Source organism: Phocoena sinus, chromosome 5 (assembly GCF_008692025.1).
Source record: "Phocoena sinus isolate mPhoSin1 chromosome 5, mPhoSin1.pri, whole genome shotgun sequence".
In the NCBI taxonomy this organism is placed as follows: Eukaryota; Metazoa; Chordata; class Mammalia; order Artiodactyla; family Phocoenidae; genus Phocoena; species Phocoena sinus.
In genome coordinates this window covers 76,967,935-76,991,137 of record NC_045767.1, presented here as the reverse complement: position 1 = coordinate 76,991,137, position 23,203 = coordinate 76,967,935, and the positions used below count along the sequence as shown (strand labels likewise).

The following is a 23,203-nucleotide window of genomic DNA, read 5'->3' as shown; positions in this document are numbered from 1 at the left end:
TCCCTCCTTGATCTCCTTATATCATTTCCACATGTTTTTCTAATTTTGTTTTACTGAGTAACAGAAATAGCATTTTACATTAGGAGATCAATGTTAGGTATGATTTTGATGGTGTAAACGTTCATTTTAAAATCACTATTCACCGTTATCATTACAAGGCATTCCATTAAAGAATAAGGAAATGAATGCTGTTTATCATCTTAAACATTATACTGGGGATTCTTATATTAAAAACAAACAAGTGAAAAATAAGGGAAGTATCAGTGTTTTCAAATGGCATAATTATATAAATTTAAAACTCAAAAATTGTCAGTTTTAAAATCGTTTCATAATTATTTGAGGCTAAATTGCAGTTAGGGAATGTTTTGGATTTAGTTGGGAATATGGGAAATAAAAATCTGAAGTTACATAAGAATTCTCTTTAGAGAGAAGAACAAAAGATGTTAATATCCCCAGGTATTTTAACAGCTGAGCTTGATGAGAACAGCAAGGAAAGGTAGGGTTTGCTATTCTGTTATCTGCTTTAGGGCCTACTTTTGTTTACTGAAAAGGTCCTGGAGCTGAACATACAGGTGGGGGGAAGAAAAGAAAAGCTCTCTCCCCAACTTCTTCAGGGGATTTCTCTTTTTTTCCCCTTAGGTGGGTCATTCCTAGCATGAATCCCAAAACTGAATGTAGGGGCCCCATGCCATGGAGATTTTAAACTGAAACTCTTGTCATTATTCCTAATGCATTTGTATGTAGGAAGAGGAGGGAAAGAGAGCGGAAACTTTCTTTCAGTGAAGGAATATGATTTAGCCGCAGTCGGCCAAAGGTATTCTGAGGTTGAGGATAATTATAATTTCCAGAACATGAAGCGTCTTAGAATTTGTATTTGCGTCTTTTGCCAAGGCTCAGTCAGACTACCTGCTGCCTAACAGAAGGGACCAGATCCTCTGTCCTTACCCCTTGCATGAATGAGGTTGATCCCAACAGTAGAAAAGGCACATTCATTTCCTTCCCTTCCTCTTTTTACCCTACACCAATACAAATTCTGCTGCTTCCACCAAAAACACCAGAAGACATTATAAATGAATTAGACCTGGAGAAAGGAGAACTTTCTAAGCCTTAGAAAAGAAACTATGTGACTATATTAAAACTTTCAACTTCTGTGGGTCGAATAAAAATCAGCCAAACTTGTAAGGCCAAAGAGATATGCAGATTTTTCGAAGACCTCAATTGACATGAACAGTCAATTTGTAAAACTGAATAAATATGTAGGAAAATGTTCCACAGCACTAGTAATTAAACAAATGCAAAGTAAAAGTTATTTATTGCATATACTGTTGTACTCGGTTCTTTATTAAATTAGCAAAGTCTCTCCCCCTTTCAACCTCACTCCATAATCTTACTTGACAGGGTTCTATAAAAGGGACAGTCTCATTGTTAAATTACAATTCTTTTGGAAAGCAGTTATTTTAGCAATATGTTTCAAAGTAATTATTCCCCCCGCCGAACCAGAAATTGAATTCTGATAGTCTATCCTAAAGTAATAATTTTAATTATGGACAAAAGATAATTGATGGTAGGGAATTCCCTGGCGGTCCAGTGTTTAGGACGTGGCGCTCTCACTGCTGGGGCCCAGGTTCAATCCCTGGTCAGGGAACTAAGATCCCGGAAGTCGTGCAGTGTGGCCAAAAAAAAAAGAAAGGTAATCGATTGCAGCATCCGTTATATAAGGGGGCAAAGACCCAAACTCTGGTATATGCACTCAGTTAAATATTATGGAATCATTAAGTAACATTTAACCCTAAATTATGGTCAATTCTGGGTATAATTTAAAGATTATTTTAAACGTAAACAAAATGCTAATTTTTTTGTAATTTTATAATTTAAAAAATTGTATAAAAACAATCAGTGGCATTGTGGAAGATAATGTGAGAAGGGGCTGAAAACTAGGGAGGCCAGTTAAGAGGTTATCCTAATATTCCATGCGATGATGAAGTTCTGGATGGTGGTAATGAAAATGGAGCAGAGAGATAAATTTATGAAACATGTCAGTAGATTTTTTTTAAGGACTTAGTGACTGACAAAAAATCAAGGTTGTCTCAAACATTTCTATTTAAGTGACCAGAAATACAGTGATAGTAAGGTGGAAGCAATTGTAGGAGGATCAGTTTTGATGGGGGAAGAGAGTTGGTTTTAGAACTGGGTGTTTGACATACCCTAAACATACATGGTTAAGGTGTATTGTGGGCCCTCTGCTTATGAGTGAAATGGGGAGTTTGGAGCCATGCAAGTAGCTGAAAGGGCTAGAAGATCCCATTAAGAAGTGGAGATATTACCATCACATCTTCATTACACCAACCTGTGGTTAAGTCAAGGCCTTTCAGAAGCTCAGTGAGTGATTTACTTATTGTTAATACTTAAGGCATTTAGATGATGATGAGTGCAGAGTGATAAACTGAATAAAATAATATAATTACTGTTTAACTTGGTAAGACTGCAAAGCTTTCTCAGAATTTGGTTTGGTATTAGAAGTGTAAAGGCAGTAAGTTGAGTGGATTTTTTACCAAAGGATTTTATTATTGAGCTTTAAACACGAAGTTCAGATAACCCAAGTTAACTCAACTGTAATCTCTCATCTTTAACCCCCCTTCTTATTTGGTACCTTTATTATACCACTTACCACTTTCTTTTGGGTTACATTTATTCACAGTTCCCTCCTTTCTGTGGTCACATCCATGAATGCATGTAACTCATTGCTTTGCACACAGTGTACACAGATAGTAGGTATTAAACAGATTTTGAATTGAATTGAACAACTCTGTTCTTAAAAATAGCTATGCTAAGATTTTGGCCATGGGAGAAATCTCATTACTGCCATTGATTTTTCCCAATTTGACTAGTGATACGTTCGGCTTCCACACTGAGCAAATTCTATGTAAATAGTGTTGGGTTTAACAACACAGCAGCTCAAGAACCTTGTTTTAATAAGGCATATATTACTTTTCAGATATTGTATTTTTTGCAGATTAAAGGTTTGTGGCAACCCTGTGTCAAGCAAGCCTGTTAGTGCCATTTTTCCAACGGCATGCTCGTTTCTGGTCTCTGTGTCGCATTTTGGTAACTCTCAAGATGTTTCAAACTATTTAATTGTATTATGGTGATCTGTGATCAGTGATCTTTGATGTTACTGCTACAACTCACTGAAAGCTAAAATGATGGTTAGCATTTTTTTAGCAATGAAGTATTTTTTAATTAAGGTATATACATTGGTTTTTTTTTTAGACCTAATGCTGTTACACATTTAATAGACTACCGTATAGTGTAAACATACTGTATATGCACTGTGAAACCAAAATGTTTGTGTGGCTCGCTTTGTTGGGATATTTGTTTTATTTGCAGAGGTCTAGAGCTGAACCCACAATATCCCTGAGATATGCCAGTATTTAAATCATTTAATCATAAATCATTTAATCTATCAAATCTATTTGTTTTACTTACTGTTAAAATGGAGATGTTCTCCCAAACAAGTAATGAAGTTCTTTATCAGTTATTAGTATTTTAGTGCTTTTATTTATAAATTTAGGAAAATGGAAACGTAATATAGAGCAGAAAGTTCTATCTTATTTGGAGCTGTGGGAAAACAACAGTTGAGCAATATTTTTTTTTTCACGACTCTTATAAAATTAAGACTTAAAATATTTTCAGAACACAATCCATTTTCCAAAAACTGCATCAACATGGGTAAGGAGCAGTTGGCACTAGCAGTTGGTGTCATTTTAACGTGTTTTTTCTGTATTTTACAGGTTTTTTAAATGGTTGGCATTAAACTCGTTTGAAATTAATTTTTACCTTGTGCAAAATAGCATATACATAACAGGTCAGTTATTTTTCTCAACCTTGATATTTCAGGCTATATTTATCATATGGACTCAAGTCTGGTTCTTTTACAGTTTGCTGGGTAAAAACAAAAGAATGGTACTTTTTCTTTTTACCTTCAGTGATCTCTGGGGCTGTACTTTGGCTCAGCGTTGCCAGGCACCTGTCATTTGCATCTTCCTCTGTTAATTGTGTGGCAGGTTCATACTGCAGGATCGCATCCAAATCATGGAAGAACTTCATAGTTTTAGAGCTGTCTCCAGAGTTGTGGGCATATTTAACCGTTCTGTATTCATATTTGAGATTTTTGTACTTTGCCCGGCACTGTTTCCAATCTCTGTATACTCCTAGTGCTTGCAGCCTTTTAGCAATGTAGATAAATATTCCTTTATTTCTCAGTGTTCCATAGAGTTGTTTTCGTATATTTTTTTCTGCCCAGATACTTAGCAAAGCTTTAACCTCTTCCTCAGTCCAGTGCTTTCCTGCTCCACTCTCCATGTTGAAAGTGACCTGGAAATGATTCACTATTTCTAGCCAAGGTTTTGTTTCCTAGGAAACCAGACGGCTGGTTGTCAATAAGCTCTGAAGAGCTGAAAGGATCTAGTTTAACTGGTTCAAGCTGCCTGAGGGGAGTAACTTGAGAAACTGCCAAATAAGCAGGCTTTGTGATTAAAGAAGCCTGGACCTAAATGATTCCTAATGTTATTCATTTCAGCTTTAAAGGAAAAATTACCCTTGGGACAAAAGGGAAAGAAAACTTTTTTTGTGTTTATTTCTAGTTTACTATATGATTGTTGATTTTTTGTTTGTTTGTTTTGGAAATGGTTGGCAGAGGTTCTTTCTGCCCTAAGGTTTATGGCTAACATTTTTATTTCTCCTCTGATATGAATCACTTAGTCTTTGAACATTGGTTACTACAAACCGCATCATTTCACTAAATAAATAAATCCTAAGTCACAAATTATTCATTTATATAGGATGTATAGTATTATGCATGTCTGTTTTCAGCATAATAGTTCATAGTATTTAAAGCATTGGTAATTTAGTAAAATCACTTCAATTTTAACTTCTTAGATTTTTACTTTGCAAGTACATTTAATATTGTAATTTTTCTTGTCATTAAAATGTCTAAACAATGACAATTTTGGAAAAGATCCTTTTTACCAAATAAATCATGTATTAGTTGTTAATGTATACATACATATTATGGTAGAGATTTACTTTTTATTTCTACCCTGATATATATTCTTTGGAACAAAAATTTGTTAATAAACATCTAGTGTTTATAGCACTTGTTCAGAACTATTAAAAATTGTTGAGCACTTTGAACCTTTATTGTATCTTTTGAGTTTGTACTCCACTGTGGTGCAGATCCTCTAAGTCTTACGAGTGTGTTACCCTACCTAGCTAGGAAGCCTAGCTTCTGGCTTTCTTTGTTATCATCACCTAAAAATACTAACGCAGGAAATGAGATACAGAGTGCCTCATCAGCTTGGGCTTTTTTGAAGTAGCATTTATTTTCTGAAGACAAAAGTGATAGATATTTGACAGAAAAAATTTGATGAATGCAAAAAGCAAAACAAAACAAAAAAATAAATTTTGTTCATAATTCCAGTACCCACAAGCATTTTACCTGCTATTTTATTTGGAGCTTTTTATTTATATCTACATACTCAACCTTATTTAGAGGTCACATAATACAGAGGTTAGAAGTACAAGTTTTGAAGTCAGATTGTCTGTGTTCTAATCCTGGCCGTGCCACCATTCTCTGTGTGACATTAGACAAGTTACTTCTGTTTCTTTAGTGTTGTCCTTTTCTGTAAAATGTGAATGGTAATCATAGTACCTACTTCAGAGGATTGTTTTCAAAGGCTAACAAATTAGATCATTCGTGTAAATGCTTAGGACAGTGCCTGGCATATTAGTTAGAACTCAGACAGTCTCATCTGCAGCTATTGCTAGTCGTTGTCATTGTCATCATCATGAGTGGAAGTGGCACCAGTGCTAGTAGCATTTAATGTGGTGTAAGACTGAGTTCATGGATGTTACTGAGAAAAGTATGTTTCATAAAAGTCATTAAGAAGCTTATCAGTGGGGTAAATTTAACAGCTGATACCTTTTTATATTCACAGGGGTCAGGAGAGTGCTGGTATTGTGACCAGTGATGGGAATTCGATACCAACATTCAAAACACACAAGGTATATTTAAGCATTAAAAAATGTTGAGTATAAAGGTAACAATAGCCCGAAGATAACTAGTATATAGTGGTGAGGGGAGGAACTTTGAATAAAAATAATTTGTAATTAGAAGTATAGTTGACCCTTGAACAATGCAGGTTATGGACGCTGACCTTCGTTCAGTCCAGTATCTGCATATATCTTTTGACTCCCCCAAAACTTAACCACTAATATCCTACTGTTGACGGGAAACCTTAACTGATAACATAAACAGTTGATTAACATGTCTTTTGTATGTCATGTGTATTATATACCGTTCTTACAATAAAGTAAGCTAGAGAAAAGAAAATATTATTAAAATCATAAAGGAGAGAAAATACATTTACAGTATAGTACTGCCTTTATCGATACAATAAGCTTATGTTGTCTTTTTACAAGATAAATTCTGTCGGTACCTATGTTAACGTAGTCTTAATACAGAGCACTGTAGATGTTATATGTGTTACTAACACTAGACCTCAAAAATGAAAAGATAATGTGAAAAAATTCATATTTATAGGTATAACAATTCATGCATTGGTAACAAAGAAGAAGCAATATGATTGCTTTATGGTTGCCTAGCCTATACACTAATAAATGAATCGTTATAAAATATCACTCACTTTATGCCTATGTAAAGATGGGCTATCCACTTTAATACCGGTCTTCCACATGATGTTGTACACAGTGACTACTTAGGCAATGGTGATGGTGGTGACACCAAAATGTCTCATATGGTTTCTGCTGTACAGTTACTAGATTTTCACAAGAAGACTCTCACACATCCACAACAGGTAAGTTTATTAACTGTACAGTATGTTGATGATTCACTCTTCATTAAGTGGAAGTGAATCATCATAAAGGACTTCAACCTAGTAGTCTTCGTTCCTAATGAGTAGGAGGAAGAGGAGGGGTTGGTCTTGCTGTCTCAGGTGTGGAAGAGGTGGGAAGGGGAGGCAGGAGAGGCAGGTACACTGTATGTAACTTGATGGATATATGTCGTAATTTCTGTCTGACTTTTTGCTTTTTTTATTTCTCCCAGAATGTTTCTTTGTGGTACCAATCATTCCACGGTTTGCTTTAGTTTCAGTGCCTGTATCATAGAAGGGTCCATGTTGTAAAAGAAGTCCAAAAAGAGTCTTGAATAATCGGAACCCTACTGCCAGAGTGTCAGTTTGTTTCTGGCACTGCTTCTTCTGTGTCTTATTCCTCATCATCTGGCACTGGTTCAAAAGCACTCATCTCCACCAAGTCATCTTCTGTTAATTCCTCTGGTATGGTGACTGTTACCTCTTGAATTTCTCCAAGATCCCTATCTTCATCTTCATCCCCCACCATTTTTATTTATTTGTATATATTTTTTAATTTATTTTTACCATATCCACAATCTCTTTCATGATTTCTTTCACTGGTTCTGTCGTAAATCCTGTGAAGTCATGCACAACATCTGGACACAGTTTTCTCCAGCAGGAATTTATTGTTTCAGGCCTGACGGCTTTTCCAGCTTTTCCTATAACAACCGTGGCATCTTCAGTGGTGTAATCCTTCCAGGCTTTCATGATGTTCTTTCTGTTGGGTTTGTCTTCCATGGCGTAGACAGTGCTCTCCATAGAGTACCTTGTGTAATGAGCCTTGAAGGTCCTTATGATCCCCTGATAGGGAGGCTGAATTAGAGATATGTTTGGGGGCAAGCACACCACTTTGACCACTTGGGTCTGACCGTGTTGAACTCATGGGGTTCTGGATGGCAGGGGCGTTGTCCAATATCAAAAGAACTTTAAAAGGCAATCCCTTACTAGCAAGGTACTTCCTGACTTCAGGGATAAAGCATTGATGGAACCAGTCCAGAAAAAGTGTTCTTGTTGTTCAGGCTTTCTTGTTGTACAACCATGTGTTAAAAGACTAGCAGCCGGACTTCCCTGGTGCTGCAGTGGTTAAGAATACGCCTGTCAGTGCAGGGGACATGGGTTCAAGCCCTGGTCCAGGAAGATCCCATATGCTGCGGAGCAACTAAGCCCATGCACCACAACTACTGAGCCTGCACTCTAGAGCCCGTGAGCCACAACTACTGAGCTGGCATGGCACAACTACTGAAGCCCGCACACCTAGAGCCCGTGCACTGCAATGAGAAGCCTGCGCAATGCAACAAAGAGTAACCCCTGCTCGCCACAACTAGAGAAAGCCCGTGCGCAGCAACAAAGACCCAATGCAGCCAAAAATTAAATAAATAAATAAATAAATTTATTTAAAAAAAAGACTAGCAGCTGCTGTTTATCTTTTCCCCTCAAGGCTCGGGGGTTAGCAGCTTTATAGATAAGGGCAGCCCTGATCCTAAACCTGACTGCATTTGCACAAAACAGGAGAGTTAGCTTATCCCTTACTGCGTTAAATCCTGTTGTTTGCATTGCTTCACTTCCTTACTGATAAATGTCCTTTGTGGTATTTTATTTCCCACAATAGGTCACTTTTGCGTTAAAACCTGTTTTATTTTGCGTTAAAAACCTGTTCAGGCAGATATCCTTTGTCCTCAATGATTTTCTTAATGCTGTCTGGGAACTTGCCTGCTGCCCCTTGGTCTGCAGAAGTCACTTCTGTTATCTTGACATTTTTTTAAGCTAAATCTCTTCCTAAAAGTATTCAGCCATCTTTTGCTGGCATTTAATTCTGCAGCTTTAGATCCTTCACCTTCCTTTTGCATTGCCATCATATAATGACTTCATTTTTTCTTGAATCATATTAGATAGGTACGTCTTTCTTATAGCAATCATGCACCCACATAAAAGCTGCATTTCAATATGAGATAAAAGGGTATTTCACAAAAAGTGTAAGATTTTTGTGCCCGCTGGTATAGCTGCAGCAATGGCTTCACATATTTCCTTTTCTTTTTTTTGCAATGGTCTTTATGCTGGATTCATTTATCTTGAAATGGTGGGGCAGCTGCAGCTGCAGACCTCAATCTACAGTAGACATCAAGCAATTCAACTTTTTCTTGTAAAGTCATGACTGCTTCTTGGGAGCACTTTCAGCATCACTAGTGGCACTTTGAATGGGTCCCACGGTGTTACTCAAGGTTTACGATATTGCAGTAAACACGAAGAAAAATACGCAGGAACTGGGAGAGGAGACTTTTTACTGCAATAGGCAACTTGAGGTAGAGATGAAGGGCTCACCCGGAGAGGATTTAGTGTCACATGGCATTTTAAGTGGGTACTTGCAGCACTTGAGCTCCCTGCAATATTAACAGGAGGTGGCTCTGAAATTATTACAGTATTACAGTACGGACTGCAGTTCATTTTATGCAGTTATGATGTAATACTGCACCTTTATGTTTGTTTACATTTCTCGAAACAGCAAATAGCACAGTTTATGGTTTGTGTTTGTTGTGTGCATAAGTTTTGATAAATGTTAACATTTTATAATACGATTGTGTATATTTTGTGATAGTAAATGATAAAATAGACTAGTATCTAAATATATTTTATTCATGACATACCCATCTTTTTCTTAATTTTTTTCAGTTACTCTAGGCTACACAGTTCATCTGCCAAGTATTTTTAAATTGTTGCAAATCTCTAAAAAAATTTTCTGATATATTTATTGGAAAAAATCCATGAAAAAGTGGACCTGTACAGTCCAAGCCTATATTGTTCAAGGGTCAACCACTTCTATTTGTCATTTCTATTTTTATTTCTCTCCCAGTGATGATTTGCTAGACTGACTCAGACAAGTCATTTATTTGAATACTTCAACATGCTTTAATTTAAAATTACAAATAATTTAGTTTATTGTATTTGACAAATGTTAACGCTTAGTACATCTGTTCTTCAGTGTTTTATCAAAAAGTATCTTATAAAACAAGCACTTCAACATTGTGACTACATTAAATACCACTGAATTTTTCACTTTAAAATGGTTAATTTTGTTATGCGAATTTCACCTTAAATATATATTTTAATGCATCACAGTTCTTACAATTAGGTTAGTCCCCCCTCTGTTTTTTAAGATTAGAATTCTGCAGCACAGAGAAATTAAGTGAACTTCATTTTCTAATTTGGGATTGTCTGAGCAAAGGCATATAAAAATGCTACTAGTGTTTTTTTCCCTAAAATGAGCTCTTACTTTGACTTTGCAAGGGAATGGGTCTTGTAAATCACGTCTTTACTGAAGACAATTTGAAGAAATTATATACTTCAAATCTTGGAATTGGACACACGAGGTACGCCACTAAAGGAAACTGTGAACTAGAAAATTGCCAGCCCTTTGTTGTTGAAACACTTCATGGGAAAATAGCTGTGGCGCATAATGGCGAATTGGTAAATGCTGCTCGCTTAAGGAAAAAGGTAAGGTTTTTTTTAATGCATTTTCATGATTGTAATAAATTACTGAAAAGAAGTTATTGAGGAGCTTGGAAAAGGGTATTACCCTATTGTTGCTACCTGTTATCTAACGTCTAAGAACAACTGTATCAGAATTAGCTGGAGTACTTGTTATAATTACAAATTCTAAGAGATTCCCCGCCCCGCCCCCAGAGTCTGGGGAGGGGCCGGTTGCTGAGTCTGCATTTTAATATGCTCCTAAGGTGATTCTGATGCACTGCTTTGGAGTTGAGATTTGTAAAATTGATTTAAGTATTCCCAGAACTTTGTCCTGCCCTCTTCTTAGCCTCTGCCATTGTTGTTACTATAATACAGTTTTTTAGCTCCGAAATGAAAAAAAATTTTTTTATTCAGACAATTTAAAAAATATGAAGTAAAAATTATTTAAAAACTCACTATTTAGAGGTACCACTGGAAGTTCCATTCTAAACAATACCCAGGGCATTATTTTTCACCTAACCCCTTACCCAGATGCTAGACTTCACCTCTACACATTTCGCTGCATCAGGGATGATCAGTGGGGATGGATAGCCACCATCGCCACCACCAAAAAACCTGAGTTGAGAGTCTGCACTGCAGTGTGCCACTCTTACAGGAATGTGTCCTTTCTCCCAGGAGTGTCGAGGGCTGAAAAAGTTAGAACCATAATCCCAAACCCTCATGCCTTCTCCGTCCCCCTCCTCCAGCCACCCACTGCAGGTCTACATTCCATCAAACTTAGTTTTCAAAAGCTTTCCTGTATACCTCCTAAAGCACATTTTTTTTTTCCTGTTTGAAAAGATTCAGAGACTTCCCATTGCCTCCAGCAGCGATTCTCCGTTATTATATATACATACCTACCATTGGTAGGATGCAGGATCCCGTAACTGAGCATCTACAGGATGCCTGATCTCTGTGATGGCAGGCTATTGGGTGAGGGGTGAGTTAAAGCTTCCCCTCTAATGACTGCAACTTTTCTCCTTTCCAAATAGCTTCTGCGTCACGGTATTGGTCTGTCAACAAGTTCTGATAGCGAAATGATCACCCAGTTACTGGCGTATACCCCTCCTCAGGAGCAAGATGACACCCCAGACTGGGTGGCAAGGTAATGGTAAAAGTAGGTCGAGTGTGCAGGTCTGGTAATGAGAGCTTGATCTTGCATGTGTTTGTAACTAAAATTATTCATTCAATTATTTAATTGATTCCAGGATTAAAAACTTAATGAAGGAAGCACCCACGGCATACTCTCTGATTATAATGCACAGAGATGTGATTTATGCAGTACGAGATCCTTATGGAAATCGTCCTCTGTGCATTGGTCGTCTTATTCCTGTATCTGATATAAATGATAAAGGTAATGAACTTCAAAAGAAATATAATTTTATAATGCTTTCCCAAGTCGTTGTCCTACTATTGGCACACCCTGAAATCTGTAGGTATAAGGAGCTTATTGAGTAAAAGCTAGGTAAAAAGGAAAACAATGACACTTAGTGTTCAAAGTACATTTCCTTGAGTATTTCTGAGCTGAGCCATTTTTAATATATTTAGTGGACGTTCCTGTTTTGTCCTGTCTGAGTGGCCTATTCATATCCTTTGCCCAGCTTTTTCATTTGTGCAGTATGATTTCAGCGATTTTCTTTTTGACTTATCAGGTGTCTTATTCAAGCCATGAAACCATATTGTTTGAAGGAATCTTGGGATTATTAATTTTATCTTTGGTTCTAGTCAAATGAGGAACCATATGCTCTTAAAGTCATAGTAGTGGATATTCTGTGAGCTCTTTTGCTTATCTATTTGGTGTTTAGCTGTTCTCTTGAAATATGTAGCCTCTTTTAAAATTTCTTGAATGCAGTAACTGAATCGATTGTCTTGTGATTTACAGAAAAAAAATCTTCAGAAACAGAAGGATGGGTGGTGTCTTCAGAATCTTGTAGCTTTTTGTCTATTGGTGCAAGGTAAGTTTTATCTCACTCAGCACATCAACTTTTTCCACATGGATAAAAAAAAATTTTTTTTCTGATGTCTGCAAGAATACATGTTTATAAATGCAGTTCCTTTTGTGCATTGTGCTCAGCAGTTGCACTGACATTAATGTCCCAGTAATACCTTCTAATCCTGGAACTGGCATCCTGTTTTCAAAATACCATGAGACTTATTTTAGAAAGGAAGAATCTCCTCAACAAGTAATAGTTATGAGCAAAAAATTAAAGCCAGGATAAAAATGTTCTCTTTAGATTTCATGCTTTTAAAAATCAATAAAATATAGGGCTTTTAATTTTTTTAATTCTAAATTTGAATTTAGGGGTAACAGATTTATGGAAATTACTGCTGGAGGAATACTACTTTTCTTTTTTAAAATTTATTTATTTATTTGTTTTTATTTTTGGCTGTGTGTGGGCTTTCTCTGGTTGCAGCGAGCAGGGGCTGTGTGTGGGCTTTCTCTGGTTGCAGCGAGCAGGGGCTACTCTTCGTTGCAGTGTGCGGGCTTCTCATTGTCATGGCTTGTCTTGTCAGGGAGCACGGGCTCTAGGTGCGGGCTTCAGTAGTTGTGGCTCACGGGCTCTAGAGCACAGGCTCAGTAGTTGTGGCGCATGGGCTTAGTTGCTCCGTGGCATGTGGGATCTTCCCGGGCCAGGGATCAAACCCGTGTCCCCTGCATTGGCAGGCAGATTCTTAACCACAGCGCCACCAGGGAAGCCCAGGAATACTACTTTTTAATTTTTTAAGCCAATAGACTTTATTTTAAATTGAGCCATCTTTCCTTTATAAGGGAAGGGACTCTGTGTGCTTTATAACAGATAATTTGCCTTAATTTGACTGGTTTATTTTTAGTCTTCTTTAATATTGTTTCCCAAGATATTACCGTGAAATCTTGCCTGGAGAAATTGTGGAAATATCCAGACATAATATCCAAACTCTTGATATTATACCAAGGTCTGAAGGAAACCCAATGGCTTTCTGTATCTTTGAATATGTTTATTTTGCAAGACCAGATAGTATATTTGAAGGTAAGTAAAGTATCTCTAACTATTGATATAAATCTATTATTTACCTCATTGAAACATGACAGTTCTTGGGCCCAAAGGCTTACCTGGTTCTTTGAAGGCACATAGTTATATGTCGTGAATTTTGGGACTGAGCTTACAAGTCGTAAAAGATCACAGTTTTTCCTTTTCATCTGACTCTTGGATTTTGTTTTCCTTTTAGGAGTAAGGATTATGATTTTCAGATATGTATTAAGGTTAATTCTCTTTTTAAAGAGTGAATTCCCCCAGTTTATGTGTTTCCACTTTAGATTAATTAATTTATTTTTGGCTGTGTTGAGTCTTCGTTGCTGCACGCTCAATTCTGTGGAGTTCTAACAAGCTAGTTTCTTAGAATAGTGATATGCTGTGCTATATTATACTAAGTAAACATTTGTTTCCTTTTCCAAACATTCCAGACCAAATGGTTTACACAGTAAGATACCGTTGTGGTCTGCAGCTGGCAATTGAAGCCCCTGTGGATGCGGATTTAGTTAGCACTGTCCCGGAATCTGCTACGCCTGCTGCCCTTGGTTACGCAGCAAAGGTATTTTCTCTTAATTAACACACAGTGAATTGCTCATTTCGCACTGAGATTAGAAGTCCATGTATATAAAGAGAAACTCATCAATTTACTGTAAGGAAAAAGAAAGTGTTGGTTCTTTTGCAAGAGTTACTTATTTTCCAGCCTTTCCATTCAGTGGCACTATTTTTTAATGGGTCCACAAAAAGTTTACCCAAAGACTAGGAAAACGATCCCCTTCATTTAAAAAAAAATAATATCATGACTATATGTAGAATTTAGTGGTAATATTTGCTTATTATTAAGTACCTTCACAAACCACTGGTGTATTTATTCCCTACTGAGTGTGGGTGATAATAAAGTTGTTTATGTTAATTTTGTATAATGTTCTTAGTACTATGCTTAATTTCATTTTTCATAACCAGGTAGGATATGTAATTATAGTGATCCTGGTGTATAATACCCAACATTCACTATGTTGGAAAGTTTAGTTTGTGAATTTTTAAAAGAAATAATATGCATACATTTTAGAGAAGTATTACCTTGTTAGATGGATAAGTCACCTCCTGTCCCTCAGAAAATATCTCCTTAGCCTACCAGTTTTAATTCATTTCCTGCTGACAATTTTTAAATATGTGAATTTTTCTGACAGTGATTTATTCTTTGTCATGTGTTCACATTCTTGGTGTTCTTTTCCAAGATAGAGAAATAATATGTGTTTAAGAAAGAAGCATTACAAATTCTAGCAAAATGAGTTGTTTTTCCTACTAAGTAGAGGACTTTCAATAATTTTTCTTTTTGCCTTTTCTTCCCTACAGTTTAAATAGTGAAGGAAAATTATAATCTGATGATGGAGAGCTCAGAATAACAACCACATTTAAAATTTTTTACGTAGATGTTATAACGGAAGCATGACCTAGAGAAAACAGAACCCTAGAGTTCTCTGTATATGTGCTGCTCATTGTACTTTTATTCCTTCTCTGTCAGTGTGAGCTTCCGTATGTGGAGGTGCTATGTAAAAACCGGTATGTAGGAAGAACATTCATTCAGCCAAACATGAGGTTAAGACAACTTGGTGTTGCGAAAAAATTTGGAGTATTGTCGGACAACTTTAAAGGCAAAAGAATTGTTCTTGTAGATGATTCAATTGTGAGAGGCAATACCATTTCACCCATAATCAAATTGCTCAAAGAATCTGGTGCAAAAGAGGTAAGTAATATTAAAACACCTATCCTAAAGCACCAATAATTACAATATGATAGTCATGAAAATTTTATGTTAGAAGTTTTATAAACCTAATTTTAAAACCAACAAACCACAAAATAGAATACTTTTAAATTTGTAGAGTATTGATTACTTTTTCTTTTTGAAGATATGGTAGCAATCCTAGTGTAATAAATTTGACACATTAGGTTGTATTTTCAAATCTCAAAGCTTATTCTAACTAAATAGTTCAGTAATTCGAATTACTGAAGTGAGATGTCATTTACAGCTAATAGTTGATCAGATTTAGAAATAAAATCTATGGTGGAGAAAATGGTATAGAAAGCAGTATGACAGTCTATTTAGAAAGCATTACAATAGTAAAAAAGAATAGACACAAATAAACAAACAAAAGAACTGGAAATAGCTCATATATCTACCAGCAGGAAATAATTTAGTAAATCGATACATCAGTATGATGAAATACGATGCAACCATTAAAAACTATAATTATGAAGACTGCAAAACATGGGAAAATCTTTGCTGTTACAAGAAAGGTGAAAAGTAAATGTAGACACTGATTACAGCTGTGTAAATGTTCCTGACAAAAGGCAGAAAATAATGATAGATAAAAAAACAGACAAATACAGCTCTTTGTAGTAGTAGTAAGGTTTTTATTATATCCTGGTAGATGTTATTTTTCTTTTTAAAAAGGTTAAATAAGAGGTAGGCAAAAGTGTCATTCAAGTGTTAGAGGAAACAATGAAGATGGTCCTAGGAATATAATAAATGAGAAATGACAGATCAGAAGAAAGAAATGTCCTTGTTAGTAGGTGACAGAAGGAAACAATGGGCATCTCTGTAAAAAGAACCCTTTACCAGTGGCTAACACTTTGAAATTCTTGTTCAGGACACTTTGGAGTCTAGGACGGGGCTGCTCAAGTAGGATTCTTGGTAATGAATTAATTCTAAAAGTAGAATTACTTTTAGAACACTGGAGTTCTATATGTATATCACATGATTTTATAGGATTCTTTTCCACCTATTATAGTGAAAGAAATTTTTTAGTATGCTTTATTACCTGCATGTTGTTAAAGTATTCTGTAAAACAATTTTATGTTGTATTTGTCAATGACAGAATTTTGCATAATTGTTCTTACAGTGAATGTCAAACTAATGAATGTGTGAAATGATTTCTTTCCAAGGTACACATTCGCGTAGCTTCACCACCAATTAGATATCCATGCTTCATGGGAATAAACATACCAACAAAAGAAGAGCTTATTGCCAATAAACCAGAATTTGAGCATATCTCAGATCATCTAGGTAGGTATTACAATTTCTATAAACTTTTATCTTTATTCATTTATTAACAGAAAATCCAAGCTTGTCAATCTTTACACTTTTAATAAAAAATAGTGTTCAGTATTTATTGAAAGTAAATGTTGTATGTGTTGAGCAGATGAATAGTGATATGTGTGGACACCATAGTGAGTGCTGTGATGGAGAGCTAGGCTAAGGTGAGATCAGAGAAGAAGGAAGAAAGGCTTTCCTGGTAGAGAAAACTGCTAATCAGTTAAAGCCTCCCAAAGGTCAGATCAGAAGAAAAACAAAAGTAATTTCACCACAGATTCTAATAGAATAATTTGGATGTGAGTACAAATCAAAAAGTGAAAAGCTTATGTAGGCTTATCTTTAATAATGAGGTCAGAAGTCTTGGAGATGGAGGTTATCCTTGATAAGACATTTGCCTTTCAAATTCAGGTGAGGTATAAACTATAAATATCACATACATGTTCATCCATGTATGGTACCTCCACACTGATTGTTTACAGCTGCTGTTTCTCTTGACTGGTCATGCCTGTACCTTACCAGTTAAATTTTTTTTTGTAAATTTATTTATATTTTATTTTTGGCTGCGTTGGGTCTTCGTTGCTGTGTGCGGGCTTTTCTCTAGCTGCGGCAAGCAGGGGCTACTCTTCGTTGCGGTGCGCGGGCTTCTCATTGCGGTGGCTTCTCTTGTTGCAGAGCACGGGCTCTAGGCGCACGGGCTTCAGTAGTTGTGGCGCACAAGCTTAGTTGCTCCGCGGCATGTGGGATCTTCCCGGACCAGGGCTTGAACCCGTGTCCCCTGCATTGGCAGGCAGATTCTTAACCACTGTGCCACCAGGGAAGTCCCCAGTTAAATTTTTTTTTTTTTTTTGCGGTACGCGGGCCTCTCACTGTTGTGGCCTCTCCCGTTGTGGAGCACAGGCTCCGGACGTGCAGGCTTAGCCACCATGGCTCACGGGCCCAGCCGCTCCACGGCATGTGGGATCCTTGCGGACCGGGGCACGAACCCGTGTCCCCTGCATCGGCAGGCGGACTCTCAACCACTGCGCCACCAGGGAAGCCCCCCAGTTAAATATTTTGAATGTCAGCCAACTGATATATTGTGAGCACTCACTGTTTGCCAGGAACATATCTATATTATCATAATAACATCACAAAACTGATACAATTAGGCAATATTTCCCTTATCTGATAGCTGAAAAAAAAGTCTTAGGAAAAGTAAGTGACCTTGAACTTAAATTTGAAGTCTTTCGGACTTCAAGATCTGTTATTCAAGAAAATGACTCCTAAAGCCTTCTGAAGCCATTCTAGACTTAAATCCTCCACTGCTATTTTAAATTGTTATCCCTTACATTCCAATTTAAAATTAAAAAAACATAATAAAGGCCCTGAGTTTTACTGATTCTCCAGCCACCACCACCCCCGCCTTTTTTTTTTAAGAGAGGCTAATGGAGAAAATTCCCTGGTGGTCCAGTGGTTAGGACTCCAGCTCTCACTGCCGAGGGCCTGGGTTCAGCCCCTGGTCAGGGAACTAAGATCCCACAAGCCACGCAGCCAAAAAATAAATAAATAAATTTTTAAAAATTAAAAAAAAAAAAGAGAGAGATAGGGGCTAAAGGAGAAATTTTTATTTTGGCTTCTGTTTTTCTGTTTGTAACTATTCTCTGTTAAGGCAATTCTTCCTTTCCAAAGGAAGTCTCATGACCTTTTTCCCTGTCTTTCTCCCGCAGGAGCAAACAGTGTTGTGTATCTGTCAGTAGAAGGACTGGTTGCATCTGTACAAGAAGGGATAACATTTAAAAAACAGAAAGTGAAAAGGCAAGATATTATGGTTCAAGAAAATGGGAATGGTCTGGAATGTTTTGAAAAGAACGATCATTGTACAGCTTGTCTGACTGGAAAATACCCTGTGGAACTGGAATGGTAGCTGCTAGGGGCAGACACGATGTTTCAAAACACAAAGTTAGTGGAGAAGTTATAGTGGTTACACCTCCATTTACTGTTACTCAGTACAGTGTGAAATGCCACATGCTTGTGTTATAAGTTTTGAGATTTTTCTCTGAAAAGGGTACCAAAGTGCTATGATTTCTTTAGTAATCCTAGATAAATATTTTGGTATTATCTAGGAACTTGGATGATCCTTTCAGTTTTATTTAGTAGTTTAGTACTTTTATTTTTAGAAATCGTATACATTTAACTTCAGATCATCAACAGTAATGCAACGAATCGGTAAATTTCTGTTCAAGAGAGGATTGCCAGGTACTCTACTCTCCCACAGGTTCTTAGAGAATTTTGTGGAATGTTTGAGAGTTATGGAAATTCAGTTATGGAATATTTTCATAATTGAACCTTGCTAATTACATATAAAACAACAATATGTGGTATTCTTTATTTTCGCTCAAGCATTGGCTAGCCTTTTTCACCTGGTCAGAGAAGGCAGGTGGTCAGCGGCATTTGCCAGGTCCATGCTTTAAAGAGTTTGCAAGAGGTTAGACTAAGGTGTTGTGGTGCAAACAGGACATGTGAGTTAAGTATAACATTTCATGCAAACCTTGAATCCATTATACCCCAAAGTTACCTAGCATCAAGAGTTCTCTTTAAAAAAAACAAAAAACAGAAGGAACACCTTTTTGTGCCTCACTTTCCCCACCTGTGCAATGAGGTGCTTATATTACTAAATTAAATAACTTGCAGCAGTTATTTTCGTGGTTAGAGCCATTATTCCACCCCTCAGTTTTAAGACAGTGCATGATTATTAGCTTTTGAAATGTTGGCCGTTGGTCTGCAATCGAGATTTCAAGAGGGAGACATACAGCAGTAATTTGCAACCTATCTTTGAGATGCTTTGAGAATGACTGTAAAAACATGGCTGTGCAAAATATTTTCCTACATTTGACTAGAAAGTATGATCCATACTACTTAGTGCCCTTATAGTAGAAGCCCAACAAGTAACCTGGTACATTTGAAGTAAAAAATAATTTTTTAGATTCTAACAAACCTTTTATCCTTAATTTGATTATATGCTTTTTTAATGAAGTGCTTGATCACTTGCAAATATACTGTGTATGCAATGAGATGATCAAGTAGAAACATTGTAGGGGCCAATTTTATGGAACAAGGAGACAACAACTTTTTTCAGTTAGCATGCTCATCTAATTCTGAGCATCAACGTATCACTTTTTCTACTTTGTTTTATTGGGATCTAATGAATTAGATTTTTTAAAAGGTTTTTGTTTGTTTTTTAACATCTGAGATTTAAAACTTTAAAATGACTTGCCCTCAACCCTTGTTTATGTAAGATTTTGAAAACATAAAAGTGTTTGTTTCTGTGTTATTACCATGATTTGGTATACATAGTGTCCAAATCCACCTAGAATTGTAATATTTATTAATAACCATAACCTTTTGTCTTCATTTGGTATTTAGTCTCATGTGTTGTATCATGGCAGGCCAAGAGAAAATGTTGACAGCTCTTTAAGCCCATGTGCAGCAGGCAGCAGTGGGTCAGATAACCCTGTGGTGGTACCACAAGCAAACTGGCATCTGAATAAAGCCCTGGGACCATTTGTGTGTATAGCCTCTTGCCTTAAATGTATTCCTCATGGCAGCATATGGAGGAGGCAAGACCTTATGGGTCAGTTTTGAACCAGCCTTACTTTGATTTTTTTAAAAACAAGAGACTCAGGGAAAGTACTAAACCAAAATCTCTGATATAACTTTTGTGTTTTCCATAGTTTTTATTTTGTTTTATTGAGATGCTTTTATAAAGGAAAATGGTACTGTGACAGTTTGGTAATTCTACAGATTTCTTACTCTTTCTCCATCATGGCCTTTTATTTCACAAGTTCCTGAAGTGTGAATTACAATTTTATACCAGTGTAATCTCAAATGTTGTTTAACTGCTTCAAATTTTTATAGGTATTGTAAACTGCAGAGCAAATGAGAAATGTGTTTTCACAGGATCTATATTGTGAACTAAACTAAGCCTACTTTTTGTGACTTCCTTGTGATGCGTTGGTGACAAATACATGTAATGAGTACATTGAAATATGTGTGTGTACTTTTTCTAAATAGTGACTTTCAGGTACTGCATTATAGTGAACAGCACAAGTGACAGTCACATCCAGGATCCATTCTTGGCGCCAGCTAGTCATATCTTATTTCTCTGGTTCAGGCATTTCAGTAAATAGACCATCTCTTATGAACCAGGCAAAACTGCTGGCTGAGTAGGAGGGACAAATAAAGTAAGTAGAAATGCAGTGCTAAGTAAGCGCTATGTTAGTGCCAAGTTCTGTGGAGACACTAGCAAGAATAGGGAAGGTGTCACAGAAGAGGAGGCTTAGATTCCCAAACTGCGTGTGTGTGTTGGGGAGGAGTACTTTTAAAAATAAAAATAAAGTAGGTACATGAATAAACTGTGGTACATCCAGACAATGGAATATTATTCAGTCTGAGAAGAAATGAGCTGTCAAGCCATGAAAAGATGTGGAGGGAACTTAGATGGATATTACTAAGTGAAAGAAGCCTATCTGAAAAGAGTACATACTGTATGATTCCAACTATATGACAATCTGGTAAAGGCAAAACTATGGAGAGAATAAAAAAGATCAGTGGTGGGCTTGCCTGGTGGCGCAGTGGTTGAGAATGGTTGAGAGTCCGCCTGCCGATGCGGGGGACACGGGTTCGTCCCCCGGTCCGGGAAGATCCCACATGCCGCGGAGCCTGCGCGTCCGGAGCCTGTGCTCCGCAACGGGAGAGGCCACGGCAGTGAGAGGCAAAAAAAACCATCAGTGGTTGCCAGGAGCTGATGGGGAGAGGGATGAATAGGGTGAAGCACAGGGGATTTTTAGGATAGTGAACATATTTTGTATGTTACTATGATGGTGGATACATGTCATTATATATTTGTCCAAATCTGTAGAATGTATGATACCAAGAATGAACCCTAATGTAAACTATAAATTTTGGGTGATAATGATGTGTCAGTGTAATGATCACCTGTAACAAATGGACTACTTCCAGGGGAGGGGGGATATTAATAACGGGGGAGATTATTTTATGTGGGGGTAGGGGGCATATGGGAATTCTGTACCTTTTGCTCAATTTTGCTATGAACCTAAAACTACTTTAAAAAACAGTTTGTTTAAAAATAAAGATACCAGGGTCCTACCTCTAAAAAAACCTATCAAAATAATACATGTATGTAGTTAAAAATGAAGAAAATAAAGAGGTCACTGCCCTCTCCAGTCCTCTGTAGTGCATCCACATTTAAATATATTTTCTGTTGTTAATCTCTATGTTTTAAACAATTAGCTCGTACTATTTACTTCTCACTGTACCAACTTTAGATATTATCTCTATTTCTTCCCTGGAATCTAGCAAAGTTTGCTCTGACAGGTAGACTTAAGTTCATCATATTACTATGATTAACTCAAGTACTTGAGTTTCTGATGCCTTTCTTAGGGTTTCAAGTAGGGTGTAGTCAACTCCTCTAAGGAAAATTGCCTTCATGTTTCATAAAGAGGTCAAAAAGAAAATCCAGCCCTCTCAGAAAAAAACTGCTCACTCAGACATTTTAGAGAAAACTGCAAAAAATGCCATGTAAATTTATGTTTTTGTGTGCAGAAATTGTCTTCTCATGTAGCTGAGAATTTGTTGGATGGCAGGAACCAATGCTTTTAACCTTTTTAGAATTTCTTTTTTTTTAACATCTTTATTGGAGTATAATTGCTTTACAATGGTGCATTAATTTCTGCTTTATAACAAAGTGAATCAGAATTTCTCACTGCACTATGACAAACAGAAAATGATTACACAACGGAGACGCAAGTGGGTGCTTGCCCTCTACCTCAATCATTGAAGATTGCTTGTTTGGCTCCACTGATGGTATGTTAGATGTGATGGTTAATTTTATGTTTCAGTTTGGCTAGGCTTTGGTGCCACGTTGTTCAAACACCAGTCTAGACGTTGCCTGGAAGGTATTTTTTTTTTACCTGGGATGAACGTGTAAATCAGTAGGCTGTGAGTAAAGCAGATTACCCTCCGTAATGTGGGTGTGCCTCATCCAGTCAGTTGAAGGCCTTAAGAGTAAAGACTGAGGTTTCCAGAAGAAGATAGAATTCTCAAGACTGCACCCTAGAAACCCTACCACAGTCTCCAACCTGTTTCAAGACTGCAACATCTTTTTTTTTTTTTTTTTTTGGCCACGGCATGCAGGATCTTAGTTCCCCAACCAGGTATCGAACCCATGTCCTCTAGCAGTGGCAGCGCAGAATCCTAACCACTGGACCGCTAGGGAATTCCCTCTAGAGAATTCGAACGGGCTCACTCTTGCAAAGAGCCTAACTTCCCTCATCCCTCCGTTCTTTCACAATCACCTGACAAAAATGCCAAACCTGAATGAACCCATGGGCAGCTTGAGCTCCCTTAGAGTAAATCACACACTCCTGTCCCAACTGTGACGTGGGCTACAGTGCTACCAGAGCACATAACAGGGACCTAACCTTGTCTCGGGGTAGGGTCAAAGGTTTTCAAATTTTTTTGTTGTTGTTGTTTAGAAATTTTTTAAGCGTATTTTTTATTTTTATTTTTTTTTAATTTATTTATTTTGGCCGTGCTGCGTGGCATGCGGGACCTTCCCCGACCAAAGATCAAACCCGTGCCCCTTGCAGTAGAAACGCAGAACC

General features: G+C 37.0%; 1 protein-coding gene across 2 annotated transcripts in view; it reads left to right on the top strand.

Annotated features, from left to right (window-relative positions):
• The window catches only part of PPAT (phosphoribosyl pyrophosphate amidotransferase), a 36,751-nt gene extending 16,192 nt beyond the window's left edge, over positions 1–20,559 (top strand). Inside the window, exons 1-11 of one of the 2 annotated variants that reach the window (XM_032633694.1) lie at positions 3,819–3,865; positions 5,997–6,063; positions 10,215–10,421; positions 11,429–11,541; positions 11,645–11,790; positions 12,319–12,391; positions 13,293–13,444; positions 13,879–14,006; positions 14,970–15,191; positions 16,391–16,511; positions 18,248–20,559. In XM_032633694.1, coding sequence (XP_032489585.1) covers positions 10,218–10,421; positions 11,429–11,541; positions 11,645–11,790; positions 12,319–12,391; positions 13,293–13,444; positions 13,879–14,006; positions 14,970–15,191; positions 16,391–16,511; positions 18,248–18,444 — 1,356 coding nt within the window. In that variant the 5' untranslated portion in view covers positions 3,819–3,865; positions 5,997–6,063; positions 10,215–10,217 and the 3' untranslated portion in view covers positions 18,445–20,559. Of the gene's footprint in view, positions 1–3,818; positions 3,866–5,996; positions 6,064–10,214; positions 10,422–11,428; positions 11,542–11,644; positions 11,791–12,318; positions 12,392–13,292; positions 13,445–13,878; positions 14,007–14,969; positions 15,192–16,390; positions 16,512–18,247 lie in introns of those variants that run through there. The other variant, XM_032633693.1, reaches the window with a different exon arrangement.
• The last annotated feature ends 2,644 nt before the right edge of the window (positions 20,560–23,203 follow it).